Below are 18,395 nucleotides of genomic sequence, written 5' to 3' on the forward strand. Positions count from 1 at the left end.
TTGTTTTCGAAAGGAATCTAGATATTTATTCTGTGTGAAAACTAAGAACAAGGTGTGTGATTCCCCAGCGCGCTGTGGAGCTGACGCTGTGCCCCGGTGTGACCGCCCACCTCCGGGGCCAGGGCGGGGGCCTTAGCCGGAGGTCCCTGCGTGACAGGTCACCTTACTCAAGCCAGCCAGCAGGCCCAATGGCCGTCAGTCGTCTGTGCCCAGGCTGCACTCCCTTGACCGTATATCTTCCCCTCCTGAGGATGATGACAAGGCTTCTGCTGACAAGGCTTCTGCTGACAAGTCCTCGCTCATTCGGCAGAACACACATTTGGTGACTGTTTCAGAAAAGATGTCACTTTCGTAGGTGGAGAAAGGCTTCTCACATACTTCACACTGACATGAAATATTTAAAAAGAGCAAAAAGCAAGTGCTGGTCAGAGGGGACCAAGGCATCCAGGGTACAGTGCTCCCTCCAGATCCAACCACCTGGGGTTGGGCCAGAGCAAGCGCTGCCCTCCTCCCTGTGGTCTCTAACCCCACAAGGGTGGAGCTTGCGGACCCCTGGGAACCACCCCGGGCCTCCCCCCTTCCCCGCCCCCCGCAGAAGCTGTGCAGATATTGCAGCAGCTCGTCCCCTGCTATGGGAAGCCTGGGGGCAGGAGTGGGGAGCCACTTGACAGTGGAGAGGACGGGGGGGGGGGGGGGGGGTGTCTGACCCCACCCTCTGTCCTTTGTAGAGCACAGCTGTGGGCCCTGAGGGGCTCTCCTAATTCCACGATGGCCTGGGGACCTAACTTACAGAACCAAGAGAAGCAAGTAGGCGAGATTTCTAAACAGAGCAGTAATTATTAGATGATGAAGGTGCTGAGCATCCTCCTCCCTCTCAGCCTGTTTCTGGCCAAGGCACACAGAGAGCAGTGGATACAGTGGCACAGCTCACCCACCATATCAGCTTCCCACAAACAAGTGAGCAATACCACGGGGAGGGGGTGCTCTCAGGCCATGAGCAGAGGTCTTGGGGATACTCACCACAGCACCATCCCCCTGCAAGATGGCATGCCCTGCTCTGGCACACCAGGCCCCTGTGCTTTGCCCCCTTTGCCCACTCAGGGCACTGAGGCCTGTAGGAGAGGCAGCCACACACAACCCAGGGCAGGCCCTCTGGGAAATCAGGCTTTGAGGTTTCTTATATTGATTTTGAGCAAGACAAATGCGGAGGGCTCATCTTTGGAACAGTTTCAAGTATGTCTCTTTCTTTGTTTTGCAAGAAAGAAATCTGGTCCTTACCTACCTTATCCTATGGCATAATTTCCCGTGACCCAACCCCAAAACGGCAGGGCTCAGAGGAGGCAGTGCGTGGGGGCCCTGTTTCAGGTGGCAGGTGGAGGACATGGGCAAGCACTGCTCTGTAGCTAGTCAGCTTCTAGGGCCTTAGGGCCTAAGGGCCCACATGGCCACACAGGCCATGAGGACCAGCTGGCCACAAAGACAAGGTCCATGTTGGTCCCTCCCTTCATATCCCTGCCCTACAGTGCTGTTCCAAATTAGCCATTCCCAGCAGTAGCTCCCAGCTGGGCCTTCTAAGAAGAGAACCTAGGTGGTTCCAGGGAAGGAGGACTGCGAGGACCCAGCATAGACTCCTCAAGCCTCTCAGGGTGCAGCCAAGTGTCTATACCACAAGGCCCTCATAGGGACTGGCCTTCAGTACCCAGGGATGGACTCTATGGCCAGCCCTGGCTATACCTGGTGAACCGGATGTGCCCACCCTACCACCACCACCCTCTGCTAGAGAAAAACAGGTACCTGGGCTACTTCCATGGGAAAGCACTGGGGGCCTGGCCAGGGGGTCTCCTGAAGCGACAGAAGCTAATATCATGTCCAACTGTGTGCCTCGCTATGCTCCTCTGACTCACTTCACTTCTCAGACACCTCAAGAGAGCTCCTGCCTCAGAGTCTCCACACAGAGGGCTTTCCCGCTGCTGGGAAGTCCTTTCCAAAACACCTGCACAGCTCACTCCCTCACCACTTCAGGTCTTTAACAAAAGCTACCTTCTCAGTAAGACCTATCCTGACCACCCTTTCAAGTGTCACCAGCAGGGACCCTGGGTGGCTCAGTGGGTTGAGTGGCTGGACTCTTGATTTCAGCTCAGGTCTTGATCTCAGAGTCCCGGAATCAAGTCCCACCCTCAGTGGGGGGTCTGCTGGAGGATTCTCTTTCCCTCTGCCCACACACGCGCTCTCTCTCTCTCTCAAATAAATAATGTGTCACCAACATTCCCACCCATTCCCCTTCCCCCTGTTCTTTTTCTCCAAATTATTTATTGCCGTGTGACGCACTATATATTTTTCTGGCTTCTTTGTTCATGGTCTCCTCTTTTAGAATGTAAGTTCCCTCAGGGCAAGAATTTCAATCTGTTTGTTCATGGTTTTTATCCCCACCTGCCCAATAAATGTTCAAAGAATAAATTAATTTGTGGAGGAAACTAATGAAAGCCTTCATTAAGCTTAATATTACCCAGTACTAACCTGTTTCACCTTTAAGCCCAGGGCCTTTTTGTACTTGATTACCATAGGAATTTGGTCAATTTCTTCAATATTCCACAGTCTCACCGTCCTGTCCTAAAACAAATTAAACAGCAAAGCAGCAGTCACCAAATAGGCTTCTTCAGCCAGGAGGCCCTAGGGAGGTGCATCGCATCCAGGTTCCCGTGTGAAGAACTTCACCCTGCAGAGGAGCAGAATTAGGGTGAGCAACTGTCCCAATTTGTCCAGGACCACTGCGCCTTTAGTACAAGTCCCACATCCCCGCAAACCCATTCCAGGATGCATAAAGTCCCACTTGTCAGCAATGGACGTGGAAGTCTGAGAGGAAAGCACAAAACCCATACAGTGGCCTCCAAAAGAGGAGCCAAGAGCAAAACTATTTTTAATGACAAGTGGATATGCGTAGACAGATGATTCGCCTTCCATAGTTGCTGCCACTTTTCCATACCTTGCAGCTCACGTTAAGTTCCCAAAAATGGGCCATCCGTTACTGTGATTCACCCCCTCTTGATGTGATTTAAGCATTCCATGTGACTGCATTGCGTTAACACAAGTGTTAACAGTCTGCCTTTGATTTTACCTGTGCAACTGTTGTGCTTTGTTTCAAGATATTGCTAGTAAAATGTTTATCATTGTGAATATTATGATTGTGTTTTCTAAGAGTTCAGATCATGAAAGTAAGAATAATTACAAGACCAATGCCAACATGGCACAGACATCACCAGAAGCAGAGGCTAAACAGCTGTGTTTAATGACAGCTGGACAGACAAAACTAGAGTGGGGGCAGGGGTGGGGTGGTAAATAACCAGAACACATCCTACTGCAGGATATGAGGAAAAGAATTTGGAATTGGGTATGGTGGAGACAAGAATGAGTCTCACAAGCCTAGTATGAGATGGGCAAATTCTAAATCAGTTTTTTCATATCCCAAAAAGACACCAATGTGAAAGAAAATGAAATGTGAGCCATCCAGATTGGAAAAAAAGTAAAACTATTTGAAGATTACTTAACTTTGTATAATAGAGAATCGTAAAGAATCAACTAAAAACCTATTAGAAGTAACAAGTAAGTTCAGTAGGGTTGCAGGACACAAAACTAAGACACAAAAATCTATTGTATTTTTATATACTTGGAATGAACAATCTGAAAGCACAATTTAAGCAATTGCATTTAGAATAGCATTAAAAAGAAAATGTTTAGTGATGATTTTAACAAAGGAAGTGCAAAACTTAGACCAAAAACTAAAAATATATTGTTGAAAGAAACTAAAGATGTGAATGAACAGAAAGAGATCTCATGTTCAATAGATCAGAGAACGTAATATTGCTAAGATGACAATAATCCACAAAATGTTCTATAGATTCAACACAATCTTTATGAAAATCCCAGATGACTTCTTTGCAGAAATAAACAAACTGATCTTAAAATTTATATGGATATTCAGGGGAGTCAGAATAGCCAAAATAGTCTTGAACAAGAACAATAATATTGGGATCCCTGGGTGGCGCAGCGGTTTGGCGCCTGCCTTTGGCCCAGGGCGCGATCCTGGAGACCCAGGATCGAATCCCACGTCGGGCTCCCTGCATGGAGCCTGCTTCTCCCTCTGCCTGTGTCTCTGCCTCTCTCTCTCTCTCTCACTATCATAAATAAATAAAAATAAAAAAAAAAGCAATAATATTGGAGGATATACATTTCCTTATTTCAAAACTTACTACAAAGCAGTAGTTATCAAGATAGTGTAGACACAGTTCAAAAGAATTGAGAAACTAAAAATAAAACTGTTCATTTATGGTCAGGTGGATTTTTGACGGGTGCCAGGAGCTAAAACTATGAAACTCTTAGAAGAATACTTAGGAGTAAATGTTGGTGACTCAGGATAAAACAGTGGTTCCTTTGACCTGACACCAAAAGCACAGGCAACAAAAGAAAATATAGAAAAATTGGATTTTCCCAAAGTTAAAAACTTGTGCTTCAAAGGATATGCATCAAGAAAGTGAAGATCTATAAATGGCCGATAATTACATAAAAAGATGCTCAACATATTAGCCATCAGAGAAATGCGAATTAAAACAAGATACAATTTCAGAACCATTAGGATGACTAAAGTAAAAAAGAAAATAACAAGACTGGAGAGGCTGTGGAGAAGTTGGAACCTTCCTGCATACTGGTGGGAAAATGAAAGAGTTCAGCACTTTGGAAGACAGTCTGGCAGTTCCTGAAGTGAGTAAACATACAGGGTTACCATTGTGACCCAGCCGCTCCACTTCTCAGTACAACCCAAAAGAATAAAACACAGGTGTTCAAACAAAAACTTGTTCACAAACATTCATACCACTATTGTTTACCATAGCCAGGTGGTGAAAAGAACTATGGATAAAGTGTGATATATCCGTATAATGGAATATGATTCAGCAGTTAAAAGAAATTACTTAAATTAAAGCATAAATAAATCTTGAAAACACTATGCTAAGTGAAATAAACCAGTCACAAAGGGCCATATATTGTATGATTACATTTAAGTGAAAGGTCCATAATAGGAAAAATCAGAAGCAATAATAGAATAAATGAATAAAAACTAAAACAAAGGGCACCTGGGTGTCTCAGTCAGTTAGGCATCTGCCTTCAGCTCAGGGCAGCGTCTCAAGGTCCTGGAATTGAGCCCCACATCAGGCTCACTGCTCTGCAGGGAGTCAGCTTTCTTTCTTCCTCCCTCTGTCCCCACCTCTGCTTGTTTTCTCTCTCTCTCGTAAAATCAAATCTTAAAAAAAAAACCCACTAAAACAAAAATAGATTAGTGTTCCTAGGTAACACAATTAAACCAAAAAAAGGAAGTAAAAGATAAACAGATTGGGAAAGAAGAAATAAAACTCTTTGCTCACAGATGACATGATGGTCTATGTAGAAAATCCAAAAGAATTAACTACAAAAAAGTCTTATAATTAATAAGTGATTACAACAGTGTTGCAGGATACACAGGTTAATGTACAAAATATATATACAAAATCTACATATGTGTGTATATGTACAATACATACAAAATAATATACAAAAGTCTATTGACTTTCCTATATACCAGCAATGAATAGTGGGAACTTCACATTAAAAACACACTAGTAAAAAAAAATAAAAATAAAAAAAATAAAAAATAAAAACACACTAGTAAAACACACACACACACACACACTAGTATTTACACACACCCCCAAATGAAGTACTTAGGTTTATATCTAACAAAATACTTACAAGATCTATATGAGGAAAACTATGAAATTCTTCATGAATACGAAGATTGATTATTGTCAAGCTGTCAGTTCTTCCTAACTTGATCTATGGATTCAGTGCAATCCCAATCAAAATCCCAGCAGGTTATTTTGTGGATATTGACAAACTGCTTCTAAAGTCTTTATGGAAAGGGAAAAGATCCAGAATAGGCCAATATAATGATGAAGACAGGAACAAAGTTGGAGGCTGACACTACCCAGCTTCAAGATTTACTGTAAAGCTACAGTTATCAAGACACTATGGTATTGGTGAAAGAACAGAGAGATCACTGGCACAGAATGGAGAGCCCAGCAATAGACCCACATAAATATAATCAACAAAAGAGCAGAGGAAATACAATGGAAGAATTATAGTCTTTTCAACAAATGGTGCTGGAAAAACTGAACATTCATGTGCAAAAAAAAAAAAAAAGTCTAGGCACAGACTTTACTTACATCCTTAACAAAAATTAACTCAAAATGGGTCACAGACCAAAATGCAAATTTTATAAAACTCCTAGACAATAACATAGGAAAAAAATCTAGATGACCTTGGGTTTGATGATGACTTTTAGATATAACATCAAAGACATGATCCATGAAAGAATCAATAAGCTAAACTTCATTAAAATTAAAATTTTCTGCTCTGCAAGACACTATGTTCTGCTCTGCTACACACAGAGTATTTGCAAAAGACATAGCTGATAAAGGCCTATTATCAAAAAATCTATAAAGAACTCTTAAAACTTAACAATAAGAAAACAAAGAACCCCGTTAAAAAATAGACCAAAGATCTTAACAGGCCCTTCGCCAAGAAAAAAAAGGCATATAGATGGCAAATACACATGTGAAAGATGTTCCACATCCTACGTCAGCAGGAATTCACAAATTAAAATGATGCCTCTAAACACCTGTTATAATGGCCAAAATCGAGAACATGGGACAACGATAGTGCTAATGAGCATGCGGAGCAACAAGAATTCTTATTCACTGCTGATGGGAATGCAAAATGGTAGAGCCACTTGGCTTTCCTGCAAAACTAAACATACTGTTACCATACACTCAAGTAATCAAACTCCTCGATGTTGTCTAAGGGAGTTTAAAACTTATGTCCACACAAAAACCTCCGCAAGCATGGTTAGAGCAGCTTTACTCACAACTGCCAAAAGGCGGAAGCAACCGAGATGTCTTTCCGTAGATGAATGGATAAACTGTGGTACAACTGGACAATGGACTGTTATTCAATGCTAAAAAAGAGCTATTAAGCCATGAAAAGACACAGAAGAACCTTAAATGCGTATTACTAAGTCCAAGAATCAATCTGGAAAAGGCCATTCACTATATGGGTTCAGCTGTATAACATTTTGGAAAAGGGAAAACTATGGAGACAGTAAAAAAGATCGGTGATCTCAAGGGTTTTGGGGAGGGAGGGATGACCAGGTGGGACACGGGATTTTTAGGGCGGTGGAGCTGCTCTGTATGATATGATATCCGTGGTGGCGGATACATGGCATTCTACATTTGTCCAAACTCCTGGAATGTGCACCATGAAGCGTAAACCTTACCGTAGACTCTGGACTCCAGATTATAATGACCAGGGTAGGCTCATCAGTTACTCTAAATGTCTCACTGATGGGGAGACCTTGATAACGGGGGAGGGCCACGTGTTTGTGAGGGCAGGGAGCATATGGGAAATCTCTGTACCTCCTCTCAATTTTGTTGCGGACCTGAAACTGCTCCAAAAACACAGTCTAGGGGCACCTGCGTGGCTCCGTTGGTTAAGCACCCAACTCTTGATTGCAGCTCAGGTCATGATCTCAGGGTTGTGGAGCCCTCATCGGGCTCCACACTGAGCTCAGAGCATGCTTGGAATTCTCTCTCCCTCTTCTTCTGCCTCTGCGCCCACTAGTGCACACTTGTCCCCTCCCTCTCTCTGTCTTCTCAAATAAATATTACTCGGCCATCAAAAAGATGTAAATCTTGCCATTTGCGATGACGTGAATGGAACTAGGGATATTACACTAAGTGAAATAAGTCAGTGAGAGAAAGACAAATGTCATATGCTTTCACTCATGTGGAATTTAAGAAACAAAACAGGATCATAGGGGAAGGGAAGAAAAAATAGGGTGAAATCAGAGAGGGAGACAAAGCATAAAAGACTTTTAACTCTAGGGAACAAACTGAGGGTCGCTGGAAGGGAGCGCTCCATACTATTAGCCTAACTCTGTATACCCAAAACTGCTCTACAAAACAAAATCTATTTTTAAAAAAAGACACCAGTACTCCTGAGACAGTAGTGGGAATACTGCTCAAATGAACATCCATCATCGTATCATTCCTGTGATTGTTCTTATGAAATGGAGTGTAGTCAGCAGAACAATGCCCACCTCCCAGAAGTCCACCTCCTAATCCCCAGAACCCGTGAACATATCAGGTTACAAAGGGGAATTAAGGAGGACGCCTGGGTGGCTCAGGGGTTGAGCGTCTACCTTCAGCTCAGGGCCTGATCCCAGGGTCCTGGCATCAAGTTCCGCATGGGGCTCCCTGCAGGGAGCCTGCTTCTCCCTCTGCCTATGTGTCTGCCTCTCTGTGTGTCTCTTGTGAATAAATAAGTAAAATCTTTTTTTAAAAAGGGGAGGGAGCGAGGATCCCTGGGTGGCTCAGCGGTTTAGCGCCTGCCTTCGGCCCAGGGTGTGATACTGGGGTTCTGGGATCAAGTACCACGTCAGGCTCCCTGCATGGAGCCTGCTTCTCCCTCTGCCTGTGTCTCTGCCTATCTCTCTCTCGAATAAATTTTTTAAAATGTGATGTTTTAAAAAAATTAAATTAAAAGGTGGGAATTAAGGTTGCAGATGGAACAAAGTTCGCTAATCAGCTTATCTTACAATAGGGGGAATGTTCTGGGTTATGCAGGTGGGCTGGGCTGGACATAATAACAAATGTCCTTAAAAGTGGACAACACAGTGAGAGGAAAATGAGACTATGGAAGAAAGGAACAGAGAGATACAACATTGTCGGCTTTGAGGATGGGAGAAAATGCAGGAGCCGAGGAATGTGGGTGGCCTCTAGAAGCTAGAGCGGGGAAGGTAATAGATAATTCCCTATAGCCTCCAGAAAGGAATACAGTCCTGTGGGTGCCTGGATTTTAGCCTAGCAAGACATTGTCATACTTCTGTCTCACAGAACTGTAAGATCTTCAGTTTTTGTCGTGTAAGGGATGAAGGGTATGGTGACGTATTACAGCTGCAATAAGAGACCGTGAGTAATGTTACCTTTCCTGAACCAGCAGGTACAACTACATGTCCTGCGGGAGAACAGAAGGGGCACGCGATTACATCGTTGTTGGCCCCTCGCCGAGTGGAGCTGTCAGGTTCCACAAATGATCATACACTCCACACTCCACAGTATATCAAGTGACTTGTCGAATCCCCACCACCTACCCTTTAAATACTTTGATTCAAAAGTTGGGAGTTTCAAATCATCTTCTTGGTTTCTGTGAAGATTTTAGTGAAAATGCAGAAAACCTAAAACAAAAGCGTGTTGACATCTTATCTGAATACTAACTAGACATTGCTCATCTATCTACATATTCAGCAGACAATGCAAATGTAAATTCTGGCAAACTCCATTCAGCCTACTAACTTCCTCCCAAATAAATGAAAAGATCTCACCTGTTAAACGGCAGCAGCACATCCTGCACACCACCCACCAAAAAGGAGTGTGATTTGCACACCCGTAATGTTGGGTCCTTTTTTTTTTCATTCAAAATTTTTATTTACCTATTTGACAGAGAGAGACAGTACAAGCAGAGGAGCGGCAGGCAGAGGGAGAGGGAGAAGGGGACTCCCGGCTCAACCCTAGGACCCTAGGATCATGACCAGAGCCAAAGGCAGATGCTTAACCATCTGAGACACCCAATTGCTCCAGGTATTTTTTTAAATTAATTAATTTATTAGAGAGACAAAGAGCAAGGGGTTGGGAGGAGGAACTGAGGGAGAGGGAAAGAATTTTTTTTAAGATTTTATTTATTTATTCATGAAAGACGCAGAGAGAGGTAGAGACACAGGCAGAGGGAGAAGCAGGCTCAATGCAGGGAGCCCGATGTGGGACTCGATCCCATGACCCCAGGGTCACCACCTGAGCCAAAGGCAGGTGCTCAACCACTGAGTCACTCAGGGGTCCCAGAGGGAGAGACTCTTCATCCAACTCCCCACTAAGCATGGAGCCCGACGAGGGGCTTGATCCTGTGACCCTGAAATCAAAACCTGAGCCAAAACTGAGACTGACACGTAACTGACCGAGCCCCCCCCCCCCCCCCGGGCCACCCTGTGGTCTTTCTTTCTTTCTTTCTTTTTTTTTTTTTTTTTTTGCGACTCCGCTGGGACCCCTGTGGTCTTTCTTAATAAATTAAGTTTTTAGTCGCTTTTCCCCTTCATCAAAAGGTGCAGAAGCACTTAAAGATGATGACTTTGTAGAAATGGAGGAAGATGTACTCTTTAAACATGTACCTCTGAGATGGCCGTTAGCATAACCGGCTCTAGAGAAGGTATTTAAAATGTGGGCCTGCCACAGAATCATATTTTTTTTCAAAGTGTGGCATAAGAGGAATGTCCTCTGGCTTTGAAATGCACTGAGGACGAGAGTGGAGGAAAGGCGACAACAGAATTACAAGAAAGGTATACACTGTTCTCCAACAGCGTTTGAGGCCACGGCGAGCCTGTAGGTGGGTGAAGTGACTGCCCCTCGGTTGCAGGTTGTGACAAAAATTCATACAGTGAAAACAGGATTCATTTTTTTTTGGAAATAGGACTGCTTCAGTACTTTAAAAAAAAAAAAACCTGGGGCATCTGGGTGGCTCAGTGGGTTAAGCGTCTGCCTTTGGCTCACGTCATGATCCCAGGGTCCTGGGGTTTAGCCCTAGGTCCAGCTCTCTGCTCAGCAGGGAGTCTGCTTTTCCCTCTCTCTGCAGTGCTCTCTCTCTCGATCTCTCTCTCTCTCCCTCTTTCTGTCAAATAAATAAAATATTAAAAAAATTTTTTCACCAGAAAATGACAGTCACACCAGCGAGGACATTCTCAGTGTCTGTACTAAAATCAAACCTTATTTGGAATCCAGCCTTATTATCACAAATTCAAATCACCCCTGTGCTAAAGCCATTTCCCTGAGAAGGAGAAGCTCGAGTTTCGACGGCATCCGGTGTACTTCCGAGGGCTTTACAATAATGGCCACTCTCGGCAGGGCTGGCCTAGCCGGTGGAATAACCATGGCAAACGACCTGGCGACAAATGCCGCTCGTCCACTAAGAGAGGTTTGCAGACTTAGTGCAGCCAGACGGCTTTGGAGAGCCAGAAATGAATTCCCACAAATCTAAAAACCGCTGGTGTCTAGTAAGTAAAATCCCGAGTGCTCCATGATCAGCAGCCTTTGTTGAGAGGCTGTTTAGCTTGATGACATCTCGTGGCCTGACACCGAGAATGGGTGAAAAGTGGGCTTGAGAGCAGAGCTGCAGGCCAAAGTGATTTTACGTTGGTCAGTATTTCGTTTTACTGCTACAGCAAAGAAGGGCCTCCCGAGGCTGCAGCAGCTCAGAGAACACAGTCCCCCCCTTGAACTTAGGCCATGTTATATGTCAGTTATAGCTCAGTAAAGCTGGAGAAATAGATACACAAATAAATAGAGGTAATACCTCTTTAATCAATCCTGTTGTATTTGTAGTCGCTTTTTAAAATCTTATGTTTATGTATCTTAAGCATACATGATGGTATAGATAGCCCACAAACCTTCAGTGTCCAGTGAAGAGTTTTTTAAAGTCTAAATAAATTGCTATAAGGCAGAAACATTATAAAATACTTTTATATTTTTAAAACATATTTAATGAGTCCTATCTATTATTAAGTACTACCAATTGCCCCCGTCAAGTAGTCCAATTATTATTGTTTCAATACTAGCCTTTATGGAACAGAGAAGTGAAAAATACAGAATAAGACATACATTTCAAATAAACCTTCATTTTTCTTACTTTGGTTTGCACTTTTACTTGTTTCCAGCTTTACTGAGATATAGTTGCCATAGTCATTTTTCACATTTTTTTAAAGATTTTATTTATTTATTCATGAGAGACACAGGGAGAGGCAGAGACACAGGCAGAGGGAGAAGCAGGCTGCCTGCAGGACTTGATCCCAGGACTCCGGGGTCACGCCCTGAGCTGAAGGCAGACGCTCAACCACTGAGCCCCCCAGGCGCCCCCATTTTTCCTATTTTTAAGTTACAATAACACATGGCATAGAACTTTCATTATGTGTTATATTTTTATGGTATTTGGGTCCAGTTGGCAGCGTCTGGGTTGGCTGACAAGTTGGTCACGATAGGCAGATTCTTGCCCACAGTCCCGTACAGGCTAGAGAATGACATGGCACTAACCAAGGCCAGCAGGGGAGCAAGGTGGCACCCCCACTTGCGCTCATACCCCGGGATACCCTGGGTGTGCTCTTTTGTACCATTGGCATGGAAATTCTAGGACGCAGTGATGCAGAGAGGGAAGGCTCACTTGGGAGCTCAGGGTGGCCTCTGCTCGCCAGCGAGCTCACACCTTGCCCCCTACGGGCCCTGCTGGCTCCATCACTCACCAGCCTGGGCAGGCCTTTGCTCCAGCAAAGCTCAGATGCCAACGGCTGCAGACCCAGAAATACCCGGCAACCCCCCACATGAGCAGCCATAGGGACCCGCTTTCCACATTCCCCGCCAGCTCCCTGAATGAGGATGGCCTGGCCTGGCCAGGAGGGTGGTGGAGGGTGGTGGAGGGTGGGGGAGGGGTGCTCAGACTGTGCCAGCCCAGGAATTCTGCTTGACAGGAACACCTCGGTTAACACCTATCTCACAAATGTGAGAGAAATTGTAAGTTACCCGAAGATTGGGGATCCCTGGGTGGTGCAGCGGTTTGGCGCCTGCCTTTGGCCCAGGGCGCGATCCTGGAGACCCGGGATCGAATCCCACATCGGGCTCCCAGTGCATGGAGCCTGCTTCTCCCTCTGCCTGTATCTCTGCCTCTCTCTCTCTCTGTGACTATCATAAATAAATAAAAAATTAAAAAAAAAAAAAAGTTACCCGAAGATTGGCCACGTTTACCTTTGAAGCAGACAGGACCCATTTCTTGTTGTTGCTAATGGCAACATCTGTCACCCAGTCACTGTGGCCCTGAAGAAAAATTAAATTTTAACAGGCACCTAGAGGAAAAACCTCGGTGAGCACAACTAAAAAACAGAGTCGGGCCCCCGGGGATGCACACATTTAGGAGCTGCTCACTGTGCCTCCCTGGTGGCACCGATGACATCTAAGGTGGAACGGGAAGGGTAAAGGTGGTTGATGCAAGTGTGCATTCTGGCACTGTGTGTGTGTGTGTGTTAAATGGTACTGTCTGAAGTGTCTAGCAGGAACGTGGGGCAGGGGTGGGCGGGGGCGGGGGTCGATGACTATATTCCCAGCTGGTCCAGAGGCCTCTTGCAGGCTCTTGTTTGCGTTCTTTGAGGCCCTCCTGGTGCGGGGGCTTTTGCTTCAAGTCACTGCAAACCTATCCGCTGCAGCCAGAGGAAGCAAATGGGGGGTGGTTTTCCTCTGGTAAAAGGGAGCTCAGCAGGGAGGTACCACTGTGGGTTCAGACACTTACTGAGGTCTTTTAAGGGACTTTTTAACACGGGGAGGTTGAATGCTCAGCTTTAAGCCATTTATTTGCAGTGATGTGAACTCCCTTTGGCCCCCCCAGAACCCCTGCAGAACAGCACTCGAGACAGACCCGGCCTGGGAGCCCAAATGTTGTGGTGATCAAGGGGACACAGTCTACGTTGGGGCCACGGGGACAGAGGGGCCTGAGTGGTGGAGGCAAGCATTCGCAGCCAGACCACGAGATCACAAGACCAGGGAGGATGCGGGACCTCGGGCGAGCGGGCCAGGCGCTCACCGAGGCCCAGCTGAAGCCAGCCCTGGGCCCGCCTACCGTCTGCACTCTCGCAGTGTCAGACTCCATCCCCTCGTTAGAGCCACTTTGCTTTTTGTCTCCTCTAATTGGAGGCAGAAGCACTGGGTGGGTCGCCATCACTTTGGAGCCCACACTTTTCCACCTCTGAGTTTCTGCATTTGCTGTTCCCTCTGCCTAGAACACCCTTCCCCCATTCACCCGGTCTTTCCTTACCATCGAGTTCTCAGCTCAAGTGCCACCTTCTCCAAGAAGCCCTCCCTGCCCACCCTCTGTGGATTAGTCCTTGGGGTCTGTTGCTATCACATCACCCTGTTGTGATTTCTTGTCAGTGATCTGCTTGTCGGTTCCTCGTCAGTTCTGCACAGAGGGGTCAGCTCCAGTGGGCGCCTCTAGGCCTGTCTCACTGGCTGCTGTATCCCCAGCACCCAGCACCCCACCTGACCCTCTACCTGGTACTGCCATCGATACCTTCAAGGAGAGCTTCCGGTAGCCTTCTCCTACATCCCAGATGGCCACGGTCCTGTCGAACCCTCCAGACACGAGAAAAGAGGCTAGGACACAAAATGACAGAGTTTCAGGGGGTGGTGGGGGGAGGCGGGAGGGAGGGGGGATTCATCCTCCCCAGCCAAGCGCCTCCTCCCTCCGCGAGGTCAAAGCAGGCTGAGAGGTTGCATTTGTGAGGTGCCACCGTGGTTGGCTCCGAGGACACCCCAGCCCCTTCCTGGGGCAGCTCCATGACCCCCAGCCCGTCACAGCCAATTCTCAGTACTCAGGGCTGTGACGATCCGTGAAGCCAGCGGTACGTGACCTGGTTCGGGGTCTGTTTCTGTTGAAACCTGCTCTCTTTGATCCGGACTGTGTGTCCATCACCATGAAGTGCGTGCCCTTCAGGGCTCCAGCTGCCACCCCCCCCCCCCGGACCGACCCCCCGCACCCGGCGGGCTCGGGGCTCCGTAAGCAGCAGGAGCAGCAACCCACGCCACAACATGCAAAACGACTGGGCACCACAGAGGCCGCAGAAGGGACGCTTTACAAGAAGAGAGCTGAAACAAGAAGACGGGGCGCCGCCCAGCTCGGCGGCAGGCAGCCTGCAGCGTGGCCCGGGTCCACGGGCCCTGCGGCCTCCCGCCGGCGCCGCACCTGCTGATTTCAGGGTCACGGGTAAATTTTACCCAGGATGCTAATGCACAAATGTGCAATGTGAGGATAGTGCTGGTTGACCGTAGGCAGCCCCGAACCCCCCAAACTGCAAGGACGGACACTGGTGGGAGCCCTCATAACGGGGCCTGACTCACACAGAGGCCACCGGGGGAGAGAAGTTGTTCAAAAGCGCCCCAGCATTTCGCCAGCCAGGCTCTGGTTGCTTCTGTGCTGGCTGGGGGCCCCTGAAACACACACAGAGCGAACCCCACTCCTGACGATGGAGGAGGAGTAAAGCCACTGGGTCCTGAGTGTCGGGAGCAGTCGCTTCCCTCGCCGAGGCTAGTGGCCCGAGGGCGCTTCCCGTCATCACCCGTTGGCATTCCCGACCCTTCATTTGGCAACAGCGCCCCGATTTCCCACGGGGAAAGTCCCTGTGGTTGGAGGGTAAACTCCGATGGGGGGGGGAGCTCGATCCTAGCCAATCAGAGGCCTCCCCTGCTAAAGTGATTGGCTCAGAGGTGGGTGTGTCCCAAGCTGAGCCAATGAAAAACTTCCATGGGACTTGTGCTGGGAGCATCTTAAAGATGGTTCGCTCTTCCCAGGACTGGCTCCCTGACAGCATTGTCTGGTGTCTGGACCCAGCCACACCTGAACTGAGACCTGCCCTTGGACTTTCCCATTATGGGGGTGAACAGCTATCTTTGGCCGCTAAGCCACAGTAAGCTGAGTCTCTGTTACTTGCACATTTCTGCCTGTGAATGTCCCTTTCGGTTTTTGTTCTTTTTTTGTTTGAAAATAAATCCACCCTCGCCATTGGCATCATTAAAAATTGCCTGTCCACCCTACGGAAAACCCGTGTGAGTGGAACGTGAAGAGAGCCACCCCCAGCATTCCCACAGGTGTGAAATCTTTCCACGGGTTAATTACTCACTGTCTCTGGAAAAGTGGCAGGAGCTCACAGAACCTTCATGGCCCTGCATTAGAGTCACACAGGCTCCAGAGTTTCGAAACTCCCCTGTGTGCACATTCCATATTTTTAAGGTTTTATCCCAAGAGCTTGTACATAGGAAATGGCCACTGACGGTGAAACAGCAGTTTGATATTGCACTGGAATGAGCCCTGAAACACAGATGGAAGGGTGCACACATTAGCACTTCATGCCTGGAGGATGTGAGGACACACCCAGGATGACGGGCCCTGTAGCTGATCCCCTATGACCGAATGGACATCATTCCTTCCATCTCTGCCTACCGTGGTCCAGATCTTTTTTTTTTTTTTCCAAGTTTTTATTTAAATCCTAGTTAGTCAACATCCAGTGTAATATTGGTTTCAGGAGTCGAATTTAGTGATTCCTCATTTATATACAACACCCAGTTCTCAACACAACAAGCGCCCTCCTTAGAACTACCCATCACCCATTTAGCCCATCCCCCACCCACCTCCCTCCATCAACCTTCAGTTTAAGAGTCTCATATGGTTTGCTTCCCTCTTTCTCTCTCTTTCCCCCCTTCCTCTGTGTTCATCTGTTTTGCCTCCTAAATTCCACATGAGTGAAGTCCTATGGTATTTGTCTTTTGCTGACTTACTTCACTTAGCATAATACACTCTGGCTCCATCCACGTCATTGCAAATGGCAAGAGTTCATTCTTTTTGATGGCTGAGTAATATTCCATTATGTATATGTTACCATGGTCCAGATCTTAATTGCTCTGACTGTGCCACACTATCCCAGGATTTCTCAATCATGGTTATATTGACATTTTGTGCCACTCACAATTCTTTGCGGTAGGGGGTTGCCCTGTACATCGTGGGATGTTTAGCAGCAACCCTGGGTTCTACCCACTAGATGCCAGTAGTCCTGACACCTAGCTGTGACAACTAAAAATGTCTCCAGACATTGGAAAATTGTCCACTGGGGGCGGAGGGCAAAATTGCCCCTGATTGAGAACCACGGCACTACTTAGAGCTACCTCACCCTTGAGAAAAAAGAGCGTCAGAAAATCCGTTAGTGGTGGTCAAAAGAATAATGTTAGGTTTGGTACTGTGACCACACTTAATAGGTGGGCTTCTCCTGCTCACCCTCTGCCTCATTTCTCTCCGAGACGTGGGGGCTTGGCTCCTTCTACCCGGTACTCCTGCCCCAGCCCTCTCTTACCACACCCTCCTACTTCCCTTCCCAACTACTCCCTCTCTCCTCATCTGTATTCAGTGTAATTAAAGCATAGCTTAATGCTGTGTGTTCAATTAAGTTTTGAGTCATCCATTCTCAATTTTTATGTCTTTTTATGACAGAAAAAAAAATCCCAGAACTTTGCTATTTTTGTTTTCTTTGTGATCCTCAAAGTATTTTCCCTGTGAATTTCATCTTCTGTTATAAACAGCTTTCAAGAGAACCTATAAACATAAATGAGCATCTCTGAGTAGTCTGGATCATAAAATCAATCATTTTACTTGAAAGCAGGCTTGGAAAAAACTTTTTTCTAGAGCTCAGGTCAGAGTTTTGGATTCTGTTTCAGTTCTTTGTAATGCACAGACTGAGTAAGAGCAAAGGAGAAGAAACGTCAATGTCCCAGGGGTGTCCAGGGTAAAATTTTCCAAATTCCTGTGGCTGTTAGGCTAAGAGCTATCCCAGCATTCACTGGAGATGGATAAAAAGCCTTCCCCAGAATCCAAACACTGTTGTTGGGATTTAAGCCAGCGCTATCTCTATTTTCCAGGATGGGGTTCTCATTTCAAATAAATTCCACTTCTCATAAGAGACTGTTGTACTTAGTACAAAAGTTTGAGGAAAGAGCTTACATTGTACCTGTTTCTGGACAGGTATAGGGAGAATCAATGCACTTCTCCCTATACCTCCTGCTAAGAGCAGCCGACAATCCTGGGCATTTAGAAAGCAAAGAGGAGACTAGAAAAGATGGAGACAAAAAGGCAGACCAGCAAGATATCTTGGGACCCAAGAATGGTGTGCTGGGAGTCCCTAGAGTTTATTTTTCTTCATATATCCTGTAGTGAAAAGCCTGTAACCCCCAAAACAATGGGGACCATAAAAAGGCCCTCAAGAAAAGCCTGTTCTCCCTAACCAAATGGATAGCCGAGCAAGATGGAAAACCTTTAGACACTACCCACCATATTCCAGCCAAACATCTCAGGAAAACCTGCCTCCCATCCCACCCAGGTCAGCAAGGGCCAAGACGGGAGCCTAGAATGCCGTGTTTGCTAGGCTCTGCTTAAGTGGCCTGCGAGGACAGGCTTTAAGACTGAGTATTGGGGCGCCTGGGTGCCTCAGTGGTTGAGTGTCTGCCTTTAGCTCAGGGTGTGATCCTAGAGTCCCAGGATCGAGTCCCGCATCAGGCTCCCCACATAGAGCCTGCTTCTCCCTCTGCCTTTGTCTCTGCCTCTGTGTGTCTCTCATGAATAAATAAATAAAATCTTTTTAAAAATACGACTATTTCCTAATGTAATTAATACACACAACGTCCATGACA

General features: G+C 46.5%; 1 protein-coding gene across 1 annotated transcript in view; it reads right to left on the reverse strand.

Annotated features, from left to right (window-relative positions):
* Nucleotides 1–18,395, reverse strand: part of WDR88 (WD repeat domain 88) — a 45,242-nt gene continuing 26,847 nt past the window's right edge. Inside the window, exons 7-11 of the mRNA XM_072782389.1 lie at nt 15,842–16,029; nt 14,236–14,318; nt 12,900–12,989; nt 2,518–2,610; nt 1–384 (exon numbers count right to left, since the gene is read on the reverse strand). Of these exons, the coding sequence (XP_072638490.1) occupies nt 196–384; nt 2,518–2,610; nt 12,900–12,989; nt 14,236–14,318; nt 15,842–16,029 (643 nt within the window). The 3' untranslated portion in view covers nt 1–195. The remainder of the gene's footprint in view (nt 385–2,517; nt 2,611–12,899; nt 12,990–14,235; nt 14,319–15,841; nt 16,030–18,395) is intronic.

The sequence above is a fragment of the Canis lupus genome, chromosome 1, assembly GCF_048164855.1.
Source record: "Canis lupus baileyi chromosome 1, mCanLup2.hap1, whole genome shotgun sequence".
Lineage (NCBI taxonomy): Eukaryota > Metazoa > Chordata > Mammalia > Carnivora > Canidae > Canis > Canis lupus.